This window comes from Thalassophryne amazonica, chromosome 1 (assembly GCF_902500255.1).
Source record: "Thalassophryne amazonica chromosome 1, fThaAma1.1, whole genome shotgun sequence".
Taxonomy (NCBI): Eukaryota; Metazoa; Chordata; class Actinopteri; order Batrachoidiformes; family Batrachoididae; genus Thalassophryne; species Thalassophryne amazonica.
In genome coordinates this window covers 22,321,262-22,348,010 of record NC_047103.1, presented here as the reverse complement: position 1 = coordinate 22,348,010, position 26,749 = coordinate 22,321,262, and the positions used below count along the sequence as shown (strand labels likewise).

Below are 26,749 nucleotides of genomic sequence, written 5' to 3'. Positions count from 1 at the left end.
TGGTCTCAGTTCGGAGGTCTCGGTTCTGAAAGACGCGAGTGCGTAGTCTACCGTAGGCTGCGCCGGCGCACTGAAGATGGTGCTGGATCTCCGCATCGATGTCTGCCTTGGACAACACGTGGCTGTCAAAGTAGGGAAAGTGGTCGACGTTTTCGAGGGTTTGGCCCTGGAGTACGATGGTTGGAGGTTGTGGATTGGCATCGTTTGGGCGTGGGTGCTAGAGAACCTGCGTTTTGATGTGAAGGCCAAGCTTTGTGTAAGCAAACTCGAAGGCTTCGAGGGTGGTCTGGAGTCCTGCTTCCATGTGTAATGCGACGCTGTTGTCATCTGCGTACTCGAAGTTACGGAGAGATGTTGTCTTGGTCAGGTTCTTGGATCGAAGTCGGCTCAGATTGAAGACCTTCCCGTCCGTCTGGTAGGGCTGCCACAACTAGTCGACTAGTCACGACAGCGTCGACTAATGAAACCGTCGACAGCTAATTTAGTAGTCGACGAGTCGTTTATTTTATTTAAGTCTTTGTTTTTCTCTCAATTCATAGTTTTAGGCAGCGAGCCGTCCTGCCGTCATTTGAATGTTCAAACTTGGATAAGACGGCCGATTAAAACAGCGGCCGTCTTGTTCAACGCTGTCTAAAATGCGCAGTTTACCGGAGGGGCTGTGTGTGTGCGTGTGCGTGCGTGCGTGCGTGCGTGAGGACTCAACTCGCTGCAGACTGCGAACGGAGGCACAAGACGTTACATTCTGCTGAGAACCATCAGTGCACGTGACACAGCGAGCGCGGAGCAGAGAGAGGATTTTAACCCGAGTGAACATGTTTAAAAAAAAAAAAACATACCGGTATTTTTCTAATGGCACCGTCCTGTTCACACCATGTGCGTGTCGTATACTGAATTGATGAGATCATGAGAAGAAATCAACGGTCAAATATCCTTAAAAAATGAGAATATATAAATGAACTAAGGAAAAATTACACATTCACGGGTTAAAAATCCCTCTGTGCTGCAGTGATGTTCACAGGCACAGATCACAAAAAGCAGGTGAGAACTCTGAACTTTAACAGCTGTTATTTTCCAAAGGTGTTGATGAGGACGTGACTGATGAGGAGAAAAAAATGACTTCATCACATTGTTATTTTCAAAGTTATTATAAGCTGCAGCTATATGTTTTATTCATTGCAAAGTGAGTTACGTCTTATTTTATTCTGATTTATTTCTATAAAAAATATGAGTAGTCAAATCAGCCTGCATTGTTCTGTTCAATTTATATCAAAGTTTTCCTGCACGTGTCTGTGTATTTTTTTTCCTTCTTTATAAGAGTTTGGTGTATGCATTTGCTCCACAAAGTTTTAAAACACAATAAAATGTTCACACTTTTCTTTATAGCAGTTCTGTAATTTCAGAAATGCAACAGAAACAACCACAAATCAGAAAAAGTTAGGACTATAAGTAAAATGAAGATAAAAATAAAAATATTGCACTATTCCCAGTTTCTCCACTCATAGAAGTCAAACATTCTTCCAGAGTTGTGTCTTGGTGGCTGCCCTCACTTGTCTTCTTCCAGAATGGACATTTAGTTTTTGAGAACTGCCTACCTGACACAGATTTAATATAAAGTACCACACTGTTTGTATTTCTGAATGATTGATGTAAATGAAGTCTAAGAAACAGTCACTGATTTGGAAATGTTCGTGTTTTCATCCCGACGTGTCTTGGAAAATGCTGCAGGCCTTAATTTAGGAAATTATGTATGATCCGACTAGTCGACTAATCGCAAAAATAATCGTAGACTAGTCAACGATCAAAATAGTCGTTTGTGGCAGCCCTACCGTCCGGTATCTGATCTTGATCGTCGGTGGGAGTCTGTCTTTAGTCAGGTGGAGGATGGCGACCACAAAGATGACAAAGAGGGTGGAGGCGATGACACAGCCCTGTTTGACGCCAGAGTTGACTCTGAAAGCGTCTGATCTTTCTCTGTTGGCTTGCACGGATGCCGTCATGATATCGTGAAGCAGTCATACAACCTTGACAAACTTTTCTGGACAGTCGAACTTGGCTAGGATTTTCCAGAAAAGCGGGCGGGAGACGCTGTTGAAGGCTTTCAGGAGGTTGATAAACGCCAGGTGCAGTGGGAAATGTTGTACGTGGCACTTTTCCTGTAGTTGTCAGGCTGTGAAGATCGTGTCCGAGGTTCCTTGCGATGGACGAAAGCCAGATATGCTCCCACCCCGGATGCCTCTGATGAAATGAGCCTTCTACCAACGTCTCGAAGACATCCTGGTAGCAGTCCCCGCATCCGACAAGATCATCCTCCTTGGCGATTTCAACGCCAGAGTCGGTAGAGACTACCGACTCTGGGACGGAGTCATCGGAAGGAACAGGATTGGAAAGTGCAACGACAGTGGAACCCTGCTACTCACCAAGTACACCAAACACCACCTGGTTATCACATACACCGTCTTCCGACAGAGAGTGAGTTTCAAGGTCTCTTGGCAACACCCCCGTTCCAAGCATTGGCATCTGCTGGACTACATCATCGTCCTAAAGCAGGATCAAAAAGATGTTCTCTCGATCAAGGCACTCACCGGCGCAGACGACTGCTGGACAGATCATCAGCTCAACTCAGGCTAAACATCAGGCCAAAGAGAAGACCAGGATGCAAAACTGCCAGGAAGTACAAAGTTGTGAAGCTACAGGATGACTCGATCAGGCAGGAATTCCAGCAACGACTCGCTCAGGAGCTGCCTGCGTAGTTTTCAGCCCCAGTTTCCACCCACTGGGAAGAACTCAAGACGGTCATCAACGCCACATGCCAGAACACCCTTGGCTATGACTAGAAGAAACATCAGGACTGGTTCAACAGCAACGACCACGCACTGCAACAACTGTTGGACTTAAAGCGCAAAGCCTTCCTGGAGTTCAAGAAAGATCCCAAGTCCAACGCAAAGAGGGCTCTACACCAACAGAAGAAGGCAGACATTCAGAGGGAAACCCGAAATCTGAAGAACAAATGGTGGACAGACAAAGCCAGTGAAATTCAAGCCCTTGAAACGACACCAGGGGATTCTTCTCCGCCACCAAGGCCATCTACGGCCCATCCACCCAGGGACAAGCCCCACTCCGAAGCAAAGATGGCACTAGACTCCTGAAGACCAAGACGGAGATCAATGCAAGGTGGAAGGAGCACTTCGAAGACTCACTGAACATCAACCCCGACATCGACGAGGAAGAGGTCCTCAGCCTTCTGCCCGAGCATGACATCGTTGAACATCTTCCAGAGTGCAAAGCTTCAGGGAGACAAGCCAGGCAATCCATGAACTGAAGAACAACAAGGCCCCTGGTCTGGACGGCATCCCTGCTGAGGTCTTCAAACTGGCCGGACCACTCCTGCAAATGCAGCTGCACCAGCTCATCATGAAGATCTGGGTCAACGAGGAGATCCCAGTGGACCTGAGAGACACCGTCATCGTGACGATCTACAAGAAGAAAGGGGACAGGGCAGACTGTGGAAACTACCGTGGCATCTCACTGCTGTGGATCGCGGGGAAAAGTCCTAGCCTGAATCGCCAACAACCGTTTAAAACCAGTAGCAGAAACCTTTCTTCCAGAAAGTCAAACTGGCATTCAAATATATCATAGAGAAATTAATCTCATTCACGTATATTCTTTTATATAACAGCTGAATGGATCCTTGTTATTTGATTGGAGCTTTGTATGTCACATGACATGGATTAATTCATCCCACTTGTGTTGCATTGCATTTAGAGTGTGGCTTGGTTCCATTTAGAGTACAAATTTGGTTCCATACGTTTGGTACCATTGCACTCTACACAAGCACACGCGTACGTTCTTGTGCATGCGCACATGTGATCACGCATGAGTATGTGCGCGTGCACACATGCACGCACGCCCACACATGTGCGTGCACGTGCACAAAACAATTCCACTGTGCTGTCTGGAGGCTGTGAGCAGGAAGAGAGAAAGAAAAGCTGGACTCATTTCTGTGATTTTTTTTTTTTTTATAGCTGCACTGAGGATGTATACAGTTGACTGAGCCGGTTGCGCGCGTGTGTGTGTGCGCAGAATTAAATAGAACAAATAGCTCACAATTTGTAATTTTTTTTTTTAGTTGTAAGAGCCACAACTTGTGATAATTTAACTTATTGATGTAAATTTCATAGTTTGTTATTTTGTGTTATATTTTCTCTCATATGATGTTACACGTAGGTCATAAATAATGTTTAAAATGTTAAAAACAAATTCATATTCGATGGATATAGCATTTGCATGTTCAATCTCTGAGCAGCGGAGAGCTGGATCAGACACTTTAGGACTGTGAGATAGTAAATGTAAGTTCCTTTTTTCACTAAATGTTTCTGAATTGCCATTCGTATTGTATTACATACCCTTGTCATATTTTTGACAAGGGTATGGGCACTCAAAACAAAAAGGATCACCAAAAACATCTCCATCTGCATCAGACGCTCAAAGCGCTTTACACATCAATGCCTCACGTTCACATCAATGTCAGGCTGCTGCCATTCAAGGTGCCCACTACACACCGGGAGCAACTAGGGCAGGGGTGGCCAAGTTCGGTCCTCGAGAGCCACCTTCCTGACACTCTTAGTTGTCTCCCTGCTCCAACACGCCACCCCTGAACTACGGGATTAAAGACCTTGCCCAAGAGCCGTTAGTGATTTTCCGGTCAGGCTGGGATTTGAACTGAGGATCCTCTGGTCTCAAGCCCAACACTTAACTACTAGACCATCTGTTATAGGTTTTGTAATTAATGAATCTGTGTATAACTATGGTAACTTCAAAGAAGAATCATTCTTCTGTAAATAATCCTCTATGAATAAACTTTGTCACTGGCTAACTTTCACTCATTCCACTAAGTTTGGTCCAAATCTGATCAAAACACTGTGACCTTTTACAAACATTTTACTGTTAGAAACGAGGGCCTCCTTCAGCTGCTGCTTGACTGCAGAATTACAGGTGTTGAGTCGCTCGCTGGCATGTATTTTGTCCAAATCCCATTGTATATTTGGTGGTGATTCCAGAGACGTTACAGCGGAAATCAAACCTGTGGTTGGACTTACCTGGGCATAAGATCTGATGTTGTGTTGCTGAAGTTACAGCATTCCAAGGTCAGGTGTTCAATAGCTGCAAACTTCTACAAGCACACTCTAAATGTAAATCCTTGTCACATACATGGGTTTGTACATATGAACCAGAGGAAGTGGTGCGCGTTTGCGTGCGTGTGTGTGCATGCGCATGCTCGCTCGTGTGGCTTCCTCCTCTGCTGTGCGCACTGGGAACATAAGTACAGTCCATTCACCTGAAAACCACCTGAGAGTAAGCACCAGCTCGCATTAAATTTAGAATAAAGTTGTTTTTTGTTGTTGTTTTGTTTTAAAACCCTCCAGTTAACTGTGTTAATAAATCCAATCCAATCCAATGCAGCTTTATTTATAAAGTGCTTTAAAATCACCCACAGGGTCCAAAGTGCTGTACAATAAGACAATAAAATACATAAAAATAACTCAATAAATACATTAAAATACAAAATGCATTTAAAATACACACAGCTCACAGCCCCATCATTTCACTTAGTGTTAAAAGCCAATGAAAAGAGATGAGTTTTTAAAAGTGATTTAAAATGGGCAAATTATGAAGCCTGCCTAATATGCAGTGGCAGATCATTCCAAAAATTTGGTGCTGCCATGGCAAAAGCCTGGTCCCCTCTGAGCTTACACCTAGTTTTAGTTACCGTCAGAAGCAGCTGGTCCGCCGACCTGAGTGACCGGATGGGAGCATAAGAGTGTAACAACTCAGAGAGATAAAGTGGGGCAAGTCCATTTAAAGATTTAAAAGCAAATAAAAGATTATTTAAATGGATCCTAAAATGAATAGTCAGCCAATGAAGTGAGGCTAAGACAGGTGAAATGTGCTCATATTTACAGGCACCAGTTAAAAGCCACCCAGCAGCATTCTGCACCAGTTGAAGGCGAGGAATAGAGGACCCACTAAGCCCCATATAAAGTGCATTACAGTAATCCAGCCGAGTGGTAACAAAGGCGTGTATTAAGCCCCTTTCACATTGGCGTATTCGTAGAGCTGCTGATTGTGGCGTATCGTCTATGCCGAATTGAGCAGCTCTCCGCCCACTTTTAGCAGCTCTACATCGAGTTTTTCTTCCTACGCAGCAGTATGTTGAGGGCTACACGCGTAGGACGGAAGAAATTAAACATGTTTAATTCAGCATAGAGCGCTGGACACAGTTTTAAGCAGGTCTGCGCAGCACTGCATTACTGCATGCAAGTCTGTGCGACACGGCGCTCCTGTACACAACCAAAAACTGAGAGTGCGTGCATCCAGAGGAATCAGCTGAGAACATAAGAACATGATCACACAGCCCACAACTCAGAAATCCAGAAACAGCAGGGGTCTCTCTCTCTCTCTCTCTCTCTCTCTCTCTCTCTCTCTCTCTCTCTCTCTCTCTCTCTCTCTCTCTCTCTCTCCCTCTCTGAGTGTGTGTCTGATCAAACCTGTGACTTTAAAATAAAAGCGCACTCGCTGCATGTCGGTGCACTCATCAGGCGACCTGATCGATCAGGTCTGATCAAATCAGCGGGCCCGATCGGAGCAACCAGAGCTTTAAAAGTTTGATGAGTTACAGCGCTTCATTCACAGCAGCCTTTACCACGGCCAGACTCAGCAGCATCTGGACCCAATGAAAATGATCCACCAACACAAAAAATAATAATAACGTTAAATGACTGACGTGAACCATACCATGCGGTAGAAAACAGAGCGCACCTCCACAGAGGCAGAAAATAGCAGCTTTGTCTTCATACGTCGCAGTAATGAAACTGTAAAAACCTCCTGATACAGTCCATTGTTTTCCAAGTGCAGTGATGTGTTCTGCACAGCTGACAGGAGGGAACTGGGTTTAAATAGCGGCAACACGCGACTGTGTGCACACATTTAAAAGTGAACACGCAGCTGCAAGCAGATCCACGAACACGGAAAAAGGCTGAGTACGCGCGCATTTTGGGCATATTTAAATGAAACAGCGCTGCAATACGCAGCTCTGCGAATACGCCAATGTGAAAGGGGCTTTACTGTTTACTGTTAAAGTCTGTCCTCTGGAGAATTGGCTTTATTTTGGCCAGTTGCCTCAAGTGAAAAAAGCTTGACTTAACTACAGCCTTAATGTGGCTATCAAGCTTCATGTCAGAGTCTATAGTAATTCCTAAGTTTGTGATGGATGGCTTGAGATATTGTGCCAAAAGAGCCCAGGTTTACCAAAGGAGTCACAGAGTTGTTACCAAAAACCATCACTTCTGTTTTTTTGTTATTTTTTCTCATTGGAACTTAGAGCCAACCATGCCTTAATGTCACCTAAGCAGTTAAGTAATTGTGTCACTGAGTAGGAGTCTTTCCTTTTAAGAGGCTCGTATAACTGGCTGTCATCTGCATAACAGTGGAAAGAAATACCATGTTTTCTAAGTATGGGGCCCAACGGTAATAAATAAAGAAAGAAAAGAAGTGAGCCCAGAACCGAACCCTGTGGCACCCCACAAATTCACTGATACCAGCACAAAAGCTCCAACTTGTCAATTAAGACTGAAACCAACGCAGAGCTGTGCCCCTGATTACTGCCCACTGCTCCAGATGAAAGATTAAAATTTTATGGTCCACTGTATGTATCAAAAGCAGCAGTTAAGTCTAAAAGAACCAGAACAACACAATCACCTGAGTCAGTAGCCAAAAAGATGTTATTAAAAATTCTTAAAAGTGCTGAAGAGGACATCAACTGACTGTAAACTACTTTCTCTAGAATTTTTGATTAAAAAAAAAAAAAAAAAAAAGGCAGACTAAAAATAGGTCTAAAGTTAGCCAAAACTGTGGGATCCAGACCTGGCTTTTTTTTTTTTTTTTTTTTAATCAGGGGCCACGCAACAGCATGTTTAAAATTTACAGAGACCACACCTGAGCACAGACTGCTGTTCATAATATTTAACACAACTGGCCCAACAGTGGGAAAGATTTCTTTAAAAAGACAAGGAGGGATAGTGTCATTTGGAGAACCTGAAGGCTTCAAGTGACCAACAATCTCCTGCAACAGTTCCAATGTTACAGGTTCAAAAGTGTCAAAAACAGCAGAACAGGAGAAAGAGACTGAAGGGTCTTTCACAGGAGGACAAATAAGAGCCCTTGTAGTGGAGACCTTATTGATAAAGAATTGCAAAAATCTTTCACAGACATCAAAAGATGCTTCAATGGCGTCAGGCTGTGATGGATTTAGAACACTATTGATTTTTTTAAACAACATGAGGCTTATGACAGTTTGAGACAACAACAGTTGAGAAATCTTTAGTCCTAGCCTCTTTCACAATTGACTGCTAATGATGCCAACAGTCTTTTAGAAATTGAAAAGATACCTGCAGTCTGTCTTTTCTCCACTTCTGCTCAGCTCTACGACACTCACGTCTGACAGATTGGGTAGTGTCAATCACCCACTGCATAAAAATATGCAGTGGGTCAGCTTTGTCAAATCAGTAAACATGTGGCACATTTTTCCTCATCCCTTCTTTTGTTATCCTTTTACCTGACATCTAGACTACAAAACCTGCCATTTGCCCTGACCAACCTGAACCTGAAGGCCATGTGGCTTGCCGAAAACCAGTCGCAGCCCATGCTCAAGTTCCAGACAGAGGATGATGAACGTACAGGAGAGAAAGTGTTGACATGCTACCTGTTGCCACAGCAGCCGTCCCCAAGCCTCGGTGAGTAGAACTTTGTTCCTTCAGTATTGTTTCTTTTTGTGCATAAAGAAGTAAATCCTAAATCAGTATTTATTAAAAAAAAAAAAATAGTTTTGAGCTTTTGAACCCAGGACTACCTCTCCATATATTTTTTTCCGTTAGTTTTCATGTACTGCATTTTTTTAAAAACAGGTATAGGTCATTTTAGACCATTCAAAGACATTTTGATTGACATTTTTCTCTCTCCTTTTTCTTTTTTCCTCTCTAGAGAACTTGCTGCAGAACAGCGTGGATGACAGCTGGACTGACAGCAACCTGAACCGTGTGTCAGTCATTCAGTTCCAGGAGGAGACCAAGCCTGAGGAAGAGGATGATGAAGCCGATGAAGAACGCAGAGTGAGTAAACACACACCAGCACAGTGTCAGTTTGTGTCCTTGATATAGTCGTTTTTCTGAGGATTTTATTTTATTTTTGCAGTTTCTTTCAGGGTGTCAACTACTTTATTGGGTCAACCTCAAGTGGAAGTCTAAATTAGAGAACATTTAGCATTAATTCATGTTTTCTTGCGTGTGTGCATCTGTGGTCTTCATTAATCCAGGGCCTCCAACGCAGAGCCACACCACACCCGAGTGAGCTGAAGGTGATGAAGAAGGTGATTGAGGAGAGGAGGAACGAAGCCTACTCATCCAAACCTGGTGGAGATGAAGAGTTTCTTGATGCACAGGTTCATATCATGCCACTGACAGCTATGTTCTCATCTTCACCCTTTTTGACCCGTGCTCCTCCCCCCAGTTCCAGAGGTATACCCAGACTTAGTCATTTACGCCGTCCCAAGCGACAGAAAAGCTTTTCTCACACACACACACACACACACACACACACACACACACACACACACACACACACACACACACACACACACAGTGAGGTAAAAAAGTATTTAGTCAATCCCTGATTGTGCAAGTTCTCCTACTTAGAAAGATGAGAGAGGTCTGTAATTTTCAACATAGGTACACTTCAATTATGAGAGACGAAATGAGAAAAAAAAATCCAGGAAATCACATTGTGGGATTTTTAAAGAATGTATTTGTAAATTATGGTGGAAAATAAGTATTTGGTCACCCACAAACAAGCAAGATTTCTGTCTCTCACAGACCTGTAACTTCTTCTTTAAGAAGCTCTTCTTCCTTCACCTGTTACCTGTATTAATGGCATCTGTTTGAACTCGTTATCTGTATAAAAGACACCTGTCCACAGCCTCAAACAGTCAGACTCCAAACTCAACCATGGCCGAGACCAAAGAGCTGTCAGAGGACAGAGCCTGCACCAGGCTGGGAAGAGTGAATCTACAATACTCAAGCAGGTTGGTGTGAATAAATCAACTGTGGGAGCAATTGTAAGGAAATGTAAGACATACAAGACCATTGATAATCTCCCTCGATCTGGGGCTCCACGCAAGATGTCATCCTGTGGGGTCAAAATGATCATGAGAACGGTGAATAGAAATCTCAGAACTACATGGAGGGTCCTGATGAATGACCTGCATAGAGCTGGGACCAAAGTAACAAAGGCTACACACTACGCAGAGATGGACTCAAATCCTGCAGTGCCAGGCATGTCCACCTGCTTAAGTCAGTACATGTCCAGGTCCGTCTGAAGTTTGCCAGAGAGCATATGGATGATCCAGAAGAGGATTGGGAGAATATCATGTGGTCAGATGAAACCAAAATAGAACATTTTGGTAAAAACTCAACTTGTCGTGTTTGGAGGAAGAAAAATGCTGAGTTGCTTTCCAAGAACACCATATCTACTGTGAAGCATGGGGGTGGAAACATCATGCTTTTGGGCTAATTTTCTGCAAAGGGGACAGGACGAATGATCCATGTTAAGGGAAGAATGAACGTGACCATGTATCGTGAGATTTTAAGCCAAAACCTCCTTCCATCAGTGAGAGCATTGAAGATGCAACGTGGCTGGGTCTTCCAGAATGACAGTGATCCCAAACACACCGCTCGGGCAACGGAGGAGTGGCTCTGTAAAAGCATTTCAAGGTCCTGGAGTGGCCAAGCCAGTTTCCAGACCTCAACCCCATAGAAAATTTGTTGAGGGAGTTGAAAGTCCATGTTACCCAGCGACAGCCCCAAAACATCACTGCTCTAGAGGAGATCTGCATGGAGGAATGGGCCAAAATACCAGCTACAGTGTGTGCAAACCTGGTGAAGACTTACAGGAAACGTTTGACCTCTTTCATTGCCAACAAAGATTATGTTACATTACAAATAAATTCTTTAAAAATCCTACAATGTGATTTGGTGGATTTTTTTTTTTTTTTTTTTTTTGTCATTTTGTCTCTCACAGTTGAAGTGTACCTATGATGAAAATTAGACCGCTCTCATCTTTCTAAGTAGAACTTGCACAATCGGGGACTGACTAAATACTTTTTTGCCCCACTGTATATATGTATATGTGAGTGTGTGTGTGTGTGTATATATATACGAGGGCTGTCCATAAAGTATAGGTCCTTTTTATTTTTTTCAAAAACTATATGGATTTCATTCATATGTTTTTACGTCAGACATGCATGAACCCTCGTGCGCATGCGTGAGTTTTTCCACGCCTGTCGGTGACGTCATTCGCCTGTGAGCACTCCTTGTGGGAGGAGTCGTCCAGCCCCTCGTCGGAATTCCTTTGTCTGAGAAGTTGCTGAGAGACTGGCGCTTTGTTTGATCAAAATTTTTTCTAAACCTGTGAGACACATCGAAGTTGACATGGTTCGAAAAATTAAGATGGTTTTCAGTGAAAATTTTAACAGCTGATGAGAGATTTTGAGGTGACACTGTCGCTTTAAGGACTTCCCACGGTGCGAGACGTCGCGCTGCGCTCTCAGGCGGCGTCATCAGCCTGTTTCAAGCTGAAAACCTCCACATTTCAGGCTCTATTGATCCAGGACGTCGTGGGAGAACAGAGAAGTTTCAGAAGAAGTCGGTTTCAGCATTTTATCCGGATATTCCACTGTTAAAGGAGATTTTTTTAATGAAAGACGTGCGGACGGGTCCGCGCGTCGGGACGCAGCCGGCGCAGAGCGGCAGCACAGGAAAAACACCTCCGTGTTGATAACCATTTGTAAAATCCAGGCGGCTTTTGATGGCTTTCAGTGGAGTGAGTATATGAGAAATTGTTTAACAGCTGGACATGTTCCTACTTGTCCTTAAGGCTTCCAACAGAGGTGTTTTTCCTGTGGCGGAGCGCCGCGCGGACCCGTCCGCACGTCTTTCATTAAAAAAATCTCCTTTAACAGTGGAATATCTGGATAAAATGCTGAAACCGACTTCTTCTGAAACTTCTCTGTTCTCTCACGACGTCCTGGATCAATAGAGCCTGAAATGTGGAGGTTTTCAGCTTGAAACAGGCTGATGACGCCGCCTGAGAGCGCTGTGCGACGTCTCGCACCGTGGGAAGTCCTTAAAGCGACAGTGTCACCTCAAAATCTCTCATCAGCCGTTAAAATTTTCACTGAAAACCAGCTTAATTTTTCGAACCATGTCCACTTCGATGTGTCTTACAGGTTTAGAAAAAATTTTGATCAAACAAAGCGCCAGTCTCTCAGCAACTTCTCAGACAAAGGAATTCCGACGAGGGGCTGGATGACTCCTCCCACAAGGAGTGCTCACAGGCGAATGACGTCACCGACAGGCGTGGAAAAACTCACGCATGCGCACGAGGGTTCAAGCATGTCTGACGTAAAAACATGAATGAAATCCATATAGTTTTTGAAAAAAATAAAAAGGACCTATACTTTATGGACAGACCTCGTATATGTATATATATATATATATATATATATATATATATATATATATATATATATATATATATATGTATATATATATATATATATATATATATATATATATATATATATATATATATATATATATATATATATAAGTAAGTACAAAATTGCCACATTTTTCTACACATTGCAAGAAAAGCTTTCTCCGTTATTCATCTTTGCCTTTTCCCTAATTACACAGCTGTTTCCGCCACTCAGGAACCTGTCATGTGAAATGTTTTACACATAGGAAATCATGCTTGTTGTTGTGGGTAAACAAAAGTTGATTGGGCCAGCAAGCCATTAATCAAATCCTGTCCTATTGTAAAATCATAGTATAGTGAAGGAATTCAAAATTTAAAGCCCTCACAGATGTGACATGATTGGGACCTAAGGAAGCTCGGGGGGCTAGCATGTGTTTTTGTTGGCTTTTTCTCCCGATCACAGAATCAGAAAATGACATGTTCAGGATCATTTTGTTGAAGACGGTGTAGGCTTTTCATGTACTGCCATTGTGTTAGCGATATCGATTATAAATTATTGCAAACAGGGCTTACAGGGTGCCAGGTCTGGCTGTGGGTCACTTTGGACTTATGCGGTTAACTAGAAAGTCCCACTGATGCAACATTCCCCAGTTTCTGGACTGTACCAGCAGTGGTCCATGACTAAAGTGTATGCATGAATCATAGACAGCATTTTACCAGCCTTGCTGCCTCGCTTTCCTCCATACACAGTGCTCAGGTGCAGACCAGGAACAGTTTAGGAGTTAAGGACTTTGCTCAAAGGCACATTCAGGATTTTCCTGTCCAATCAATAAATTGAACCTTTAGGCCACCACTTCCCTACTTATTTTCCAGTACAGTCATTTATTTTTACGTAAATCAGTTCAGAGAAAGTTATTTTTGAACACAGGAATCACCACGTATTGCAGGACATTTAGAATTGATTTTTGTAGATCTGTTTGTATGTAATAGATGACTGTTTTCCATCATTTACTAATATTGATGTGTCTGTTTTTAGGAGAAACGACTGAGCGACCTTTCAAATCAGAGCCATGACTCCCAGGTGTCTAACAGCACACTATCAGCCACCTCCCATGAAGACAGACCGGAAGCGACCTTGCAGAAAGAGGACCTTGTAGATGGCCACTCCCCTCAAGAGGGGGAAGAGTTGGACGAGATGGAGGTGGAGTATATCGAGGTGAATATTTTCTGTATGCCTTTAAGATAAACAGCCGTTCTCATTGTGTAATTTATCTCCATTTGAATTGCTTTAAAATGACAAGTATCCACCCTTCCTTTTGCCAGCCCACTGTGCACTTTGCAGAAGAACCCATAATCCGCGGTGGGGATGAGGACGACGAGGATGATGGGGAGGATGGCGAGAGGAGCGATGAGGAAGATGAGAGACCAGCAGTGCCCATAGAGAAGCAGCGTCTGATCAGAAAGGACACACCGCACTACAAGAAGCACTTCAAGATCACAAAGCTGCCCAAACCCGAGGCTGTGGCTGCGCTGCTGCAGGGCTTCACTCCTGATGGCCTCAACTCCTCCACCCAAGCTGCTGAGGAGGAGGAGGAAGAGCACCTTCTCAGAATGGAGGCACCAGAGCTGGAAGACAGCCGCCATATCCAGGTCAACACCAGCCAAGTTAAGGTATCAGAGACATGCCGGCACTGGTTGGATGCAGCATGTTGGAGGTTGCTAGTTGGTTAAAAATTGGTGGCACATTTGTGCAGCAAACACCAATTCTCAAATTCTGCATTACTTATTGCGAAAGACACGCCAAATATAATTATAAAATGAATTTCAGGGGGTTTTGTCCTTCTTAGAATATATCTTCACTAGCCTGCTCATCACCTCTATGCAAATAGTACTGTTTGTAGAGAAGGTGCTTGCTGCTTTCTGTTCTGAATAAGATACTAGTACTTCATAAGCTAAAGTGCTACATGCAGGCTCATTGGAAAACACACATTCATATAGATTATCTGGAGCTGTTTTCTTGGTTTAATCACCAATAGCTTCCTCACACTTGCACCTTTCTTTCTGCTTCTCTATTCTTTGAAACATGATGTGCACTCCAACAAATGCTTGTACATACTGTATCACTGGTGCTTTTCATAAACCTCACACCACACGTTAATGACGTGAACAAACTGCTTCATTCTTGCAGATAGATCAGGCGGATGTAATTTTTCTTCTGGTTTAATTGGTTAACACCATTTTTTTGCACTCCTGCTTTTGCGATGTTGTGTGTATGTGGTGAGGGAATGGAGGATCCAGTTTTTCAAGAACGTTGAACCTCAGTGGCAGCGATTCTGTTTATAATGGTCATTGTTGAAATTTGGGCTGATCTAAAAGAAAAAAGCCAAAAAAAAAAAAATAATGATGAATTTTTAATTATTGTTCCTATGTGACTCAGCTATAAACATCCATTAAAATGACACTGTAGTGATTTAAATTTGTTTGACAGAGTTGAATGTTAATCTGACCATACAGTGAAATATCAACTTTTTAAAAATTGGTTCCTGCCAACAGATTTTGCTGCTTTCTAGAAAACTATAGATTTTTTTTTTTTTTGGTGACAAACTGAACCTCATCTAGAACTTTTGCCATGATTATTATTGTTATTATTAAGATTGATGCAGCAGTTCAAATAATCCAACACTAGAAATCTCAAACTTGCTCTGTGTTCAGCATCTTGTCACCCACAAACACAGAAAAGGAAGCAATCTGTTCAAAATGTGCATTTAGGGCATTTTTAAAATGCTTGAGGAGAAACAGTAACATTTAAAGGTGGTGTAATTGATTTGTTGCCACTAGATGTGCACTAGCAAAGCAAAGCAAAACACTAGCTTTCCTTCTGCCACACTTCCAAACTTTCCTCCACCCTGCCCCTCTTTGCATCAAGCAGAAGGAACGCCAGTTGGAGCAAAGAAAAAAAAAAGCAGATCTCTGTTGAGTCTTCTGTAATCTAACCGCATTCTTGGCTTGACGCCTTTTTAGCCTCTGAACATAGTTTCTTGGAGGATAAATTTCTGAAAAGTCATTGCTCTCTATCGTCTTGAATGCAGAGTTCTGTGTGAGCAGTCACTCATTGCTGTCTCTTTGTAAACGCTGGTAGGGACAGGGGTTTCACAGTGCAGGACCTGTGTGTACTACACATGCACATGTGAACGGTGTGGCAATGAAAACAATAGTTGTTAGCAGTTTCTGGCTGCTATATTAATGTTTAAAATGCCATTTATAGCACAGTTAAATGCCGCTTTAAACTGCCTCAACATGGAAGAGAAGCAATAGACCAATGTATGCATTAAAGATCCTCTGACCTTTATCAGGATGTCCATAGTGGAATTTTTTTAAACAGTTGCAGTCTGACCAAATCTGCTGCTACCTTGCATTTGATTTAAATCTTTTGTGCATTTATGGATGTGTCTGTGATGCGCCGTTGGTCTTAGTCGAACCAGAGCAGGTACCGTCAGAGCTGGAATAGGAGATTTGCATAGTCTTGTCGTATTCCACTCTGTGATGTTTGTTTATTTTTTGACATAATACAGCACGGTGGGGCAGCACGGTGGCTTAGCAGAGAGCACTGCTGCCTCACAGCAAGGAGGTCATGTGATCAATTCCCACCTGTGGCCTTTCTGTGTAGAGTTCGTATGGGTTCTCGCTGGGTCCTCTGGCTTCCTCTCACATCCAGAAACATGCAGGTTAGGTGAATTGGAAACTTTAAATTGTCCATAGGTGCACGTGCGGTGTGAATGTGTTTCTCTCTATGTGGCCCTGCGACAGTGTGGCATCCTGTCCAGGGTGTACCCCGCCTCACGACCCATCACCGCTGGGATAGGCTCCAGCCCCCCCCCAGCAAACCAATCCCAGATAAGCGGTTGAGTGTGAGTGAGTGAGTGAATACAATATGTAGCCCCAAAAAAGAGAAGGGGGGAGTGAGGTATTTATTGTAAAATAATTTTTGTCATCCGACTTGCCACAAAATTTTGTTTGTTCATGTGAAGTTCATGTTGATGTTGTTTTCTTTTTACACAAGTAGGCATGCTGCCTCAGACTTGGATGAGATTGGCTTTTGTGCTGTTGAGCCTGGGCGTATTTTGGTACCTGAGCTTTTGCTTTCTGTTGTCCCCTATTTTTACACTGTTTTTGCACTGTAGCTCAGCTCCTCGGCTTTTCCATCTCTGCCTGTTTTTTGCTTCTGGTGGCTGGGGAGAGAATGTGGGATTGCTTCTACTTCAGTTTGGCCCAACCCAGTGGAACTGGAAGTCACACAGCCTGCAGGCAGACAGAGGAGTGCTTTTGTTTGAAGCTTTTTTTTTTTTTTTTTTTTTTTTTTTTTTTTTTTTTTTTTTTTTTGAAAACATGATTTTGTTTCCATTTATTTATTTATTTATTTATTTATTTATGGTGTGTGTGTGAATGTTTATTATTTTATTTTTTTTATTAATTTTTGAATTTATTTATTTTATTTTTGGGGGGCCTCACTAATCCGCATGCTTCTTGCTGGTTCCTGTCCTAACAGGGGGTGTCATTTGATCAAGTCAATAATCTGCTGATTGAACCTGCTCGAATTGAGGAGGAAGAGGTCTGTACGTACTCTTTCCCGTCCAATCTGTATCTCTCTTCGCTCCTCACTCACCCACTCATTTACTTCTCAGTGTTCAGAAGTGGAAAATTTCTCTGCTGAAATCCACAATCGGATCAAGCCAATTAGTAGGATCCATCTGACTAACTGCATCTCATTAATGGACAGTGTGGTAGAGCCTGGGTGCAGGGCCGCAGTACTTGTATTTATTAGATTTGTATGAATTCTCAAATAGAAATGAACCCTTAGAGCCCTAAAGGTATTTTCTCTATTACCATACCTTAAGAAATTTCCCTTTTAAGGTACTTTCTTTTAGTATAATGCCTGTATGTTGCATATCAAAATGTTCACAACAATTTCAGCTTTCTTATTGTGAGATAGGTATTTGTTTAGCTCACTGTAAAGGTATGATCTGTTAATAGAAATATGATGAAAATTTGACCAGGTTACAGGAGATTAGTCATTAGGGGTCTGTTAAAGATTCTAATATTTTCAGGGAGATTCTTGTAATACTTTTCATATTAAATGAATGACAGTAAATTTTGATTTTCACAATTGTCTTTTAAGGTATTTACTATATTTTGCTTACACTGGAATTAACATTCATTTGCATATGTTATTAATTTCTACTGGTTCTGTGTGCGACCAGTCACCACCATTATGATATTCTCATCATATCAAGCCATAGTTCAACCAAATCTTTTATTTAAAAAAAAAATCTTTGTGAATATATCATGATTGCAGGAATACATGACTTGGCACTCTGGGGGGAAAAAACAAGTGAACTATTGACTCCAGACAGAATAATACAAGTCCTGGTCAATAATCAGATTCTACCACACTGTGGCTGTGCCGCTTTTCCTCTGCTTCTGTTGCTTTTCCCCTCTTCTTTCCATCTCCTAATGTTGGTCTGAAACATATTAATTGGTTTGACCCAGATGGGGCAAGTTTGTCACCACCAACCTCCAGGAATTTTTTTCTTTGTAAAAGGTATAATGCTGTAATGAGATGGATTTTAACTCGGCCACTGTTGCTGCATTTCTGATGAAGTTTAGTTTTTGTTTAACAGTGTAATCCTTAAAATACAGCACTTTTGTATGAAAATAATGTAGTGGTTTCCCTTCTGATACTATAATCAAAAACATTTGATTTTCACATTTAAATGCTATATACATAATTTAGCCATGATGTAAACATTTAAAATGATAAATTAGTGCACTCTTACAATTTAGGAAGCTTTGTTGTAAATGGCTACCAACCTTGGCTGGGGATGTAACCTGTGCTGGACAGGTGTCTTGTCCAGGGGGTAGCCATAAGACACCTTGACACTTGCACAAATTTGATCCCTGCACTGACATGCAATCTTGCGTGGCAATAAGTAAACTCATCATAAATTGTTGTAAACTGCTTGTCAATGCAGGGCATCTGAATGATATGACAAGATGTTACATTTGTAATAAACATAATTCTCATAAATAACATAATTTTACAGATACATTATCTAACTCATAAGAAGGAATGCAAATGCAACTGTTTTACCAATCCATTACAGTGTGTGCATGTATATATATGTGTGTGTGTGTATATATATATATATATATATATATATATATATATATATAATATAAAACAAATAATTACCTTTGAGACAACATTCCAAATGCGTTCTCCACTGCACAACGTGCATGAAACAACTTCCAGCTGTAGATAATTTCTCTGTGATGAGAGAGTGGTTTCATCAACCATGTTCTGACAGCAAATGCATCATCGGCTACGAAATGATTATTTTATATAGCATGGCATCAAGCGAGTCAAAGTGGGACGCATTGACTCAACGAATTGCGCGGCAGTTCGGGAATCAAATTTGTGCACGTGTCAGGGTGCCTGTAGAATCTCAACTGCTTCGCATTATGATATCAAAGCAGAAGCACTGGTCTGTATAGGAATTATTTAAAGATAACTTCAGTTTTAATCATAAAAACAAAACGTATTATTTTAGGGATCTGTTAAGTATAGTGTCAGTTTTCCCCAAATGCATTCCATTTAATTGTAGACAAGATTAGTACACAAGCAACAGTGATCCTGCATTTAGCAACAAGCAATTTCATGAATCACCTTCAGACAAAAAAGGCCTACTTTAGCAGGAGAGGAGGAGAGGCCTACTTTTTCCATGGGCCATCAGTCTTATTTAAACTAATAGAAATAAAAGAATAACCCTAAATTATATTCAAAGATGCCAAGATGGCCCAAGATAGGAGGTTCATTGCGCCTTACCTTTATGCACCCAACATTTTATGCAGAAGTTTTTTTTGTTGTTTTTTTTTTGGCATTGTTACAAGCAGAGGTTGTTGGAGAGTCTCTCATGAAGGCCTCTGCTTGCTCTGCTAATCAAAGAGAACACCAACTTCAACAGTTGTATTTCCAATATAATGTAGTCCAGGATGCAAATGCGATGATGAAAAATATGACAAACTGACGTGTTTTTTTTCTCTGTGGATCTGATTGTTAGCTGCCGCTGCACGCTATCTGCAGGTGTTTTATTTCTAAAACAAAAAACTGAAATTGGCATTACATGATGAAGGGACTCAAAAGGAACCACCGACAGTGTTGCCCCCTGGTTTTGCTGGCAGCAGCTCTTATAGTCCCGCTCTCATATTATATATAGTTCACGTCAGGCTATAGTGGTGCCCGCTGCTTTTGTTACTGTATTATACACAGTTAGACATCTTCAGGAGGAGGTCATCAATGTGCTACATACTAAATCACACACACACACACACAAAATGTTATTTGCACATCAAAACACTTATTGTCAGCATGTTGTTTGTGACTATGTATGCGTGAGTGTTTGTGACTTTGTATGTGTAACTTAATATCAGAGATTAAAGATGTTTATGGCCTCTTGTTACATGAAATGTTTTGGTTTTTATCCACAACTGTCTCCAAAAACTTTTCCACATTCAATACATTCCTCTCACTTGTTACTCTCATCACTTCATCTGTACTTTTGTCTTTCACCTCCAAATTTCTCATTTCTGCATGGCATGCTGAATATACACAGCCTGTTGTTTCTTACCGTCCTGAAGTCACCTCTCATCACTTACACAGTATTGTGCAAAGGTTTTAGACATTGTAGAGTTTTAGCTAAAATGTCATGTTTGGAATTTTTTCCCTGCTTGGTCTGTAGGTCACAAAGTCAACTTCAGTATGTCCAGATATTACGATTCCAATAAAAATCAAAGTGACATTTGTATTTCTTTAAAGAACCAAATTCACTTATCTAGTTACAAGCGTTATTTTATAATAAAAGCTCACAAATTGATTACTTTGTAGGTGTGCTGCTCAATACTTTGCAACACAAACACAATTGCTGATGATTACTCTGGAATTATTCCAAAAAAAAATTGATTTGGTGCAAGCCACTTTATATGGTGACAACCTAAAATAAATTGTGTAGTTTTATCAACTGAACAAAATAGTGTATTTGTATTGGTGAAAAGTGATCACCCATTTTGCTTATTTATGTTTGTTTATAAATATTTTACAGTAATTCAGTCTTATACTCATTAAATATGCCTAAAACATTTGCACAACACTGTATACAACATGTTATGTCTCCAGCGTGAAACGTTTTTTTAATCCAGTTTAAAGACTTGACACACTGGCTGTTTGTCATTTGACTGACATCAAGGTTAGTACTTGATAAATTACTGTGCTGGTTCCATCCTACCTGCAAAATGTTTAAACTCCAGCATAAAATTGTCACACTTAACTTGAGATTACCTTCAAAGGCAATCTTCATGCGTTTGCTTAATATGAGTGCCTCTGATTAGTTTAGCACCACCCTCTGGCAGAAAGAGGAAGGTCATACACCTCCAAATTACACTCGTAAAGCGTTAGTTGTGATCTTTCTTCAGTGTTACAACACTTTTTTGAGTTTGTCTGTAGTAGGTTTTGCATGGGCTCACAAGAATTAATGTGCTCCTTTAATACTTTTGCATTACCACGCAATACTTATTCTCAGATTACAGGGACTGCTATAAATGTGCAGGATATTTATCGTACAGATACCAGTGAAGGTGTTATGAGTGCAGAGAATGTGGTGGGCCTGACAAGAGACTTTCATATAATTGTCTTAATGTCAGTATATTCCCCACAAAATATCTTCACGCCAAACTGTCCATTATGTTAAGTTCCTGATAAAAATATACTGCATTGGAACATGTTTTTTTTCCTCATGCACTGCAAAAAATGGTCCTTCTCAAGATAAGACAAATAATCTGAAATCTAGCCAAATGATCTTGTATTGGGCAAAAAAAAAAAAAAAAAAAAAAATCAGCCAATGGGGTAAGAAAAATTTACTTTGTTAGGATTCTCAAAAATAGCAAAATGTGTAGGCACTGAATAATCAAAATGTACCTTAAAACTAGATAGAATTCTTATTTTAAGATTAGCCTCTGTCTTAAAATAAGGAAAACAATCTTGTTCCTTTGCTTGGATGATTTGAAATCCATTGCCTTTCTTTGTAATGCTGGTTAAACACAACTTGATATTAGCTGGAAAAAAAATTTTTTAAAAGAAGTGAGATACATTTACCCAAAATGACATTTTTTTTCTTATGTAAAAATGCTTGACAACATTATTTTTCTATTTTGACAAAAATTTAGTCACATTTTCTTTAAACAAGTCCTTTTTTAAACTTTCTTAGGTATCAGTTTTTTGCAGTGTGACTTAATCCCTTAAATTAAATAGTGATATAAGTTAAATGTATATTTTAATATAGTCAAGAACATGTGATCTACTGACACAAAATATAATGTTGAGAAAATGCATCAATGTGTCCTGCAGATTACAGCAATCTGTTGATTTAAATCAGAAAGCCCCTCTAACAGGAGAGTTTGATTGTATTTTTGGGGGGGGAGGTTATAGTCAAGAGGTTAAGGTCACTGCTTTTGTATTTTCCCATCAAGTAAATACTTGATGGGCTTGAAACCAATGCACATCAAATTGCAAAGTCATTAAAAGCCCTTGGGGAGGTCTTTAATCCCCAAATTGCACCTAGTATGCATTCAAGTAAAATGGACTGCATTTATATAGCGCTTTTCCATCTGCATCAGACGCTCACAGCGCTTTACAATTATGCCTCACATTCACCCCGATGTCAGGGTGCTGCCATACAAGGCACTCACTACACACCGGGAGCAATAGGGGATTAAGGACCTTGCCCAAGGGCCCTTAGTGATTTTCCAATCAGGTGGGTATTTGAACCGAGGATCTTCTGGTCTCAAGCCCAACACCTTAAAGACTAGACATCACCTCCCACAGTGCCGTGCATGACAGCACACTGACATCAGGATGTCTGTGGGTGTGTGAATGAATGGATGAATATGAGGCATGCAAAGCACTTTGAGCATCTGTATCAGTTATGAAGCCCTGTCTAAATACAATCCATTTACAGTCAGGTCCATAAGTTGTTGGACAGTGATACAACTCTGTACACCACTGTATGGAAGTTGAAATTAAACAATCTAGATGTGCTTGTAGTGTAGAGATTTAGCTTTGATTCAAGGGATTTAACAACAATATAGCATTCTCTATTTAGGAATTTATTAATTTTACCCACAGGTCCTCCATTTTCAGAGCCCATAAGTAATTGGATAATCGAAATATAATGATTATTGTTATACCAATCATTACTTTTACAGTCACTTTCTTTGGATAAGTCAGAGGATTGATCCAAGAACATTTCCAAGTTATGTATAAAATGGCTGTAATTCATAAATGGATAATGCAATATTTTTTATTAAACCCTCATGAATTAAAGAGGAAAACCAACACTATAAGCATGTCTTGATTTGTTTCATTTAAATTCCTCTGTGGTGGTGTAAAAATGCAAAATTAGAAAAATTGTCACTGGCCAAATATTTATTTGCCAGACTGTATGTGCAAAATTACTTTCACAGTAAAAATTTTACAGCCCACTTAAACTGTGGTTTTGCACTGGAATTATAAGACAACAAAGTATATGAATGAAAGGCGAGGGAATATATTTTGGTGATGAAATGCAAAACCTCCTGCAATGGAAACTAAAAATTTAACCAAGGCAATCACATTTCAGAAACACAGCTGCCATCTTGACCTTTGAGACTAACATGCAGCCATCTAGTTAATTACATAAAAATGCTTATAGGCCCAAGTCTAAACACAATGGTCTCCTTTTCATCCTTGAGCTGAGTGGTGTTTCAAAGAATTGTTACCACTATTTATACTGACTCACTTCTTCCATTACTCAACCTGCAGCACAACATTACCATTCAACGGCAAACAGGTGGCCTCGGTATCAGCATTGCTGGTGGGAAAGGGTCCACGCCTTACAAGGGAGATGATGAGGTAAATAGTGTACTTGGATTGGTCGAGGAAAGAAGACATAAGAGATTACAGCATACAATGTGGTGTTTCTGTTTCTTTTTGTCTTCAGGGAATCTTCATCTCTCGAGTGTCTGAAGAGGGTCCTGCAGCCAAAGCAGGGGTCAAAGTAGGAGACAAACTCCTGGAGGTAAAATACTTGTGTGAACAGGCAAACAAGTGTCCAATCTGTTTCTCATTTTCATCTCCTTAGTCTGTTGTTTGTCAACTGTCTCTTTCTTTCAGGTGAATGGAGTGGACCTCCACGAAGCAGAGCATCACACAGCAGTGGAAGCTCTCCGTAGCTCAAGGGCCACAGTTTCCATGACAGTGCTGCGAGAGCGCATGGTGGAACCAGAGAACGCCATCACCACCACACCACTAAGGCCAGAGGACGACTACTTCCCACGGGAGAGACGCAGCAGTGGAGGCATTGCTTTCGGCACAGACGGAAGTCCCAGCACTCCTCGGCAGCGACTTTCTACCTGCCTGATCCGTAATGACAAGGGACTGGGCTTCAGCATTGCAGGAGGAAAAGGATCCACACCATACCGCACAGGGGACACGGTAAGATGCATTAAAAACCTACACAGTGTTCCACAAGAGGATGCAGACTCCAGTTTGGAAAGTAGGTTGTCCAAAAAATTCAAGGAGAATTAACCATAGTTCCTCTTTAAGTTTAATTTGTCTTTTCATGTATACAGGCTGAGTTGTTGATATTGAGATCAGGACTCTGCAGGGGCAGCAGCATCATCTCCACCAGGACTCCTTGTTTGTTTGTTTGTTTGTTTTTGGCTTAAGATCTTTGTCATGACTTTGGCAATTGTCATGCTGCAGAGTAAATTTAGAATTGATCAATTGTCTCCCTGCTGCTATGCTATTTCTCAGTACTGACGAGACCATTCATGTGGTCTGAACCCCCAATTCCATTTATAGAAATGCAATCTCAAAGGTGCAAAGAAGCTCTACCATGCTTCATGTTTTTTTGTGGCTCAGATTTAGATCTTTTTTGCATTTGTCAGATTTGACTAACCTTCCATAAGCATGAATCAGATCTGATCAGTGTTGTATCGTAACAAAGTAAAAATACTTCACTACTGTACTTAAGTACGTTTTGGCAGACTTTGTACTTTACTTGAGTTTTTAAATTCAGCTTACTTTCACTTTTACTTCACTACATTGCTGACCTTAATTACATACTTTTACTCCGATACATTTCTATTCGCCATGCCGTTACTCGTTACAATAACACACGCACACACACAAAAAAAGTCGTGTTTTCACCCAGAGACACCACTGATTACTAGTGACTGCAACGAAGTCAGGCTGATTTGTCATGAGGCATGACCAGTAGGCTTTTTTTTTTGCAGTTGCGCACTTGGGGGGGTGTTTGTCAGGAAAATAATCATTTCTCTACATTGATTACAGACCTGCAGCGGGTCTGTAATCAACTTTTCTGTAGCACGGCTTTGCTTTGAACCTTGAATCAATCGAAGCAGTGATTCGCAGGTTGAAGCAGTGCTTCGATCTAAGATTCGTGGATTGATTGATTTATTTCGCTTTATCCTAATTTTTCCTTGCTAAAACCCTGAAGAGCATATGTCTGTGAGTAATATTTAATATTTTTATGTTAAACCGACCTGTTATGGTCTTCTGAAAGAGTTAAAAGATGTATTTTATAACTTAACGGGACCGATGCTAACACGTTAGCATGTCTATGGCATTTTCAATGTTAAAGTTAGCATTAAGCTGTTCACATCAGCACGTTTGTGTTGATTTGTTTTCTGTATAATTAATGGCTCAGCATTCATTGTCAAATTGTAATTTTTTTAATTTATCTTTATTTATATATTATAGCAACAACAATAATAGTCTACATAATAGTCAATAATAATAGACTAATAATGTTACAATACAATTTTAGAGAAAGAGACAAAAAGAACCTAAGAAACAAAACACAACAAAAAACATAAAACCATGAACAATGAAAATAAATACATGTAGAAATAACTGTTTCCTGTGAACACCTAGTGAGTAGCCTACTCTTGTTTAGGTTTTGAAACCTTGTTTCTGAAGTGTTTTTGTGTGATGTGCACAATTTTCAGTACTTTGACTAATACTACCAGTCATTTACAAGCCTAGATAAACTTTATATAAAAAAAATCAGTCCATTTTTGATTATTAACATTTACTTGTACTTTTACTTTCAATACTTGAGTACATTTAGTTGTACATTACTTGTCATACTTAGGTACAATAAATACTAGATACTTTAAGACTTTTACCTGAGTAGCATTTCAGTTAGTGACTTGAACTTCTACCAAAGTCATTTTTTAATGGGTATCTGTACATTTACTTAAGTGTGATTTTTCGGTACTTTATACAACACTGGATCTTGATGTTAAAAATTCCATCTTTCAGTTACTAAATGACTTAATGTATTGGTGACAGATATTTGTGTGGGCACATTGGGTCACAAAATGTTTTCCGTTGCCTCTTAGTCACAGGAATCTGTCTTTAGCAGCACCTATTCCAACCCCAGCATTTACAGCCATCTCCAGGGAGACTGAGATATGAATAGCAGCTAGCCTTGACACTCGATATCTCTGGATGGGATGAGTCGTAAATTTGGATCAGCGCATGGACCTATGTAGTATTGCATTAATGTTCATGCAGATTGGGGAGCCAACAAAGTGGAACAGACTTGTTTTATAGGCAGGTCTAACTGTAAGTCTTGCCTTACTTTCAAAATATATTTGAAATCGATGCTGTGACTTGCTCGGTTGATACGTGACGTGAGAGCCGGTGCGGTAGAGTTTATTCCTGCAAATGTTTACTTTGTGTTTTGGTGAAAGACTGTGGAACTACAGCCTGAGTTTATTATAAATGTTGTGGGGTATATGGATTCACCCCATCTGTCTCTGTCTGTCCAAGAGTCTTGTAAGTGCAGCGTTTTCCAAACAGTTTATGAATTTCAATCAAACTTCATATGTATAATAGTTATACGCATGTATATGTACATGCATGTGTACAACTTGCCAGCACACCATACAAAGAGATATGCATGAAGAAAACTGATCCTGTCCAACACTTTCAGGGGCAGATCATTGGATTTTGTATCATTTGATACATTATATTTATCAATTACAT

The 26,749-nt window shown here is 40.7% G+C and overlaps 1 protein-coding gene across 1 annotated transcript in view; it reads left to right on the top strand.

Moving 5' to 3' along the window:
* Positions 1-26,749, top strand: part of scrib (scribble planar cell polarity protein) — a 218,711-nt gene that overhangs the window by 150,358 nt on the left and 41,604 nt on the right. Inside the window, 9 exon segments of the mRNA XM_034167047.1 lie at positions 8,623-8,789; positions 9,037-9,164; positions 9,368-9,493; positions 13,622-13,801; positions 13,909-14,256; positions 17,132-17,194; positions 23,495-23,584; positions 23,673-23,750; positions 23,846-24,166. Of these exon segments, the coding sequence (XP_034022938.1) occupies positions 8,623-8,789; positions 9,037-9,164; positions 9,368-9,493; positions 13,622-13,801; positions 13,909-14,256; positions 17,132-17,194; positions 23,495-23,584; positions 23,673-23,750; positions 23,846-24,166 (1,501 nt within the window).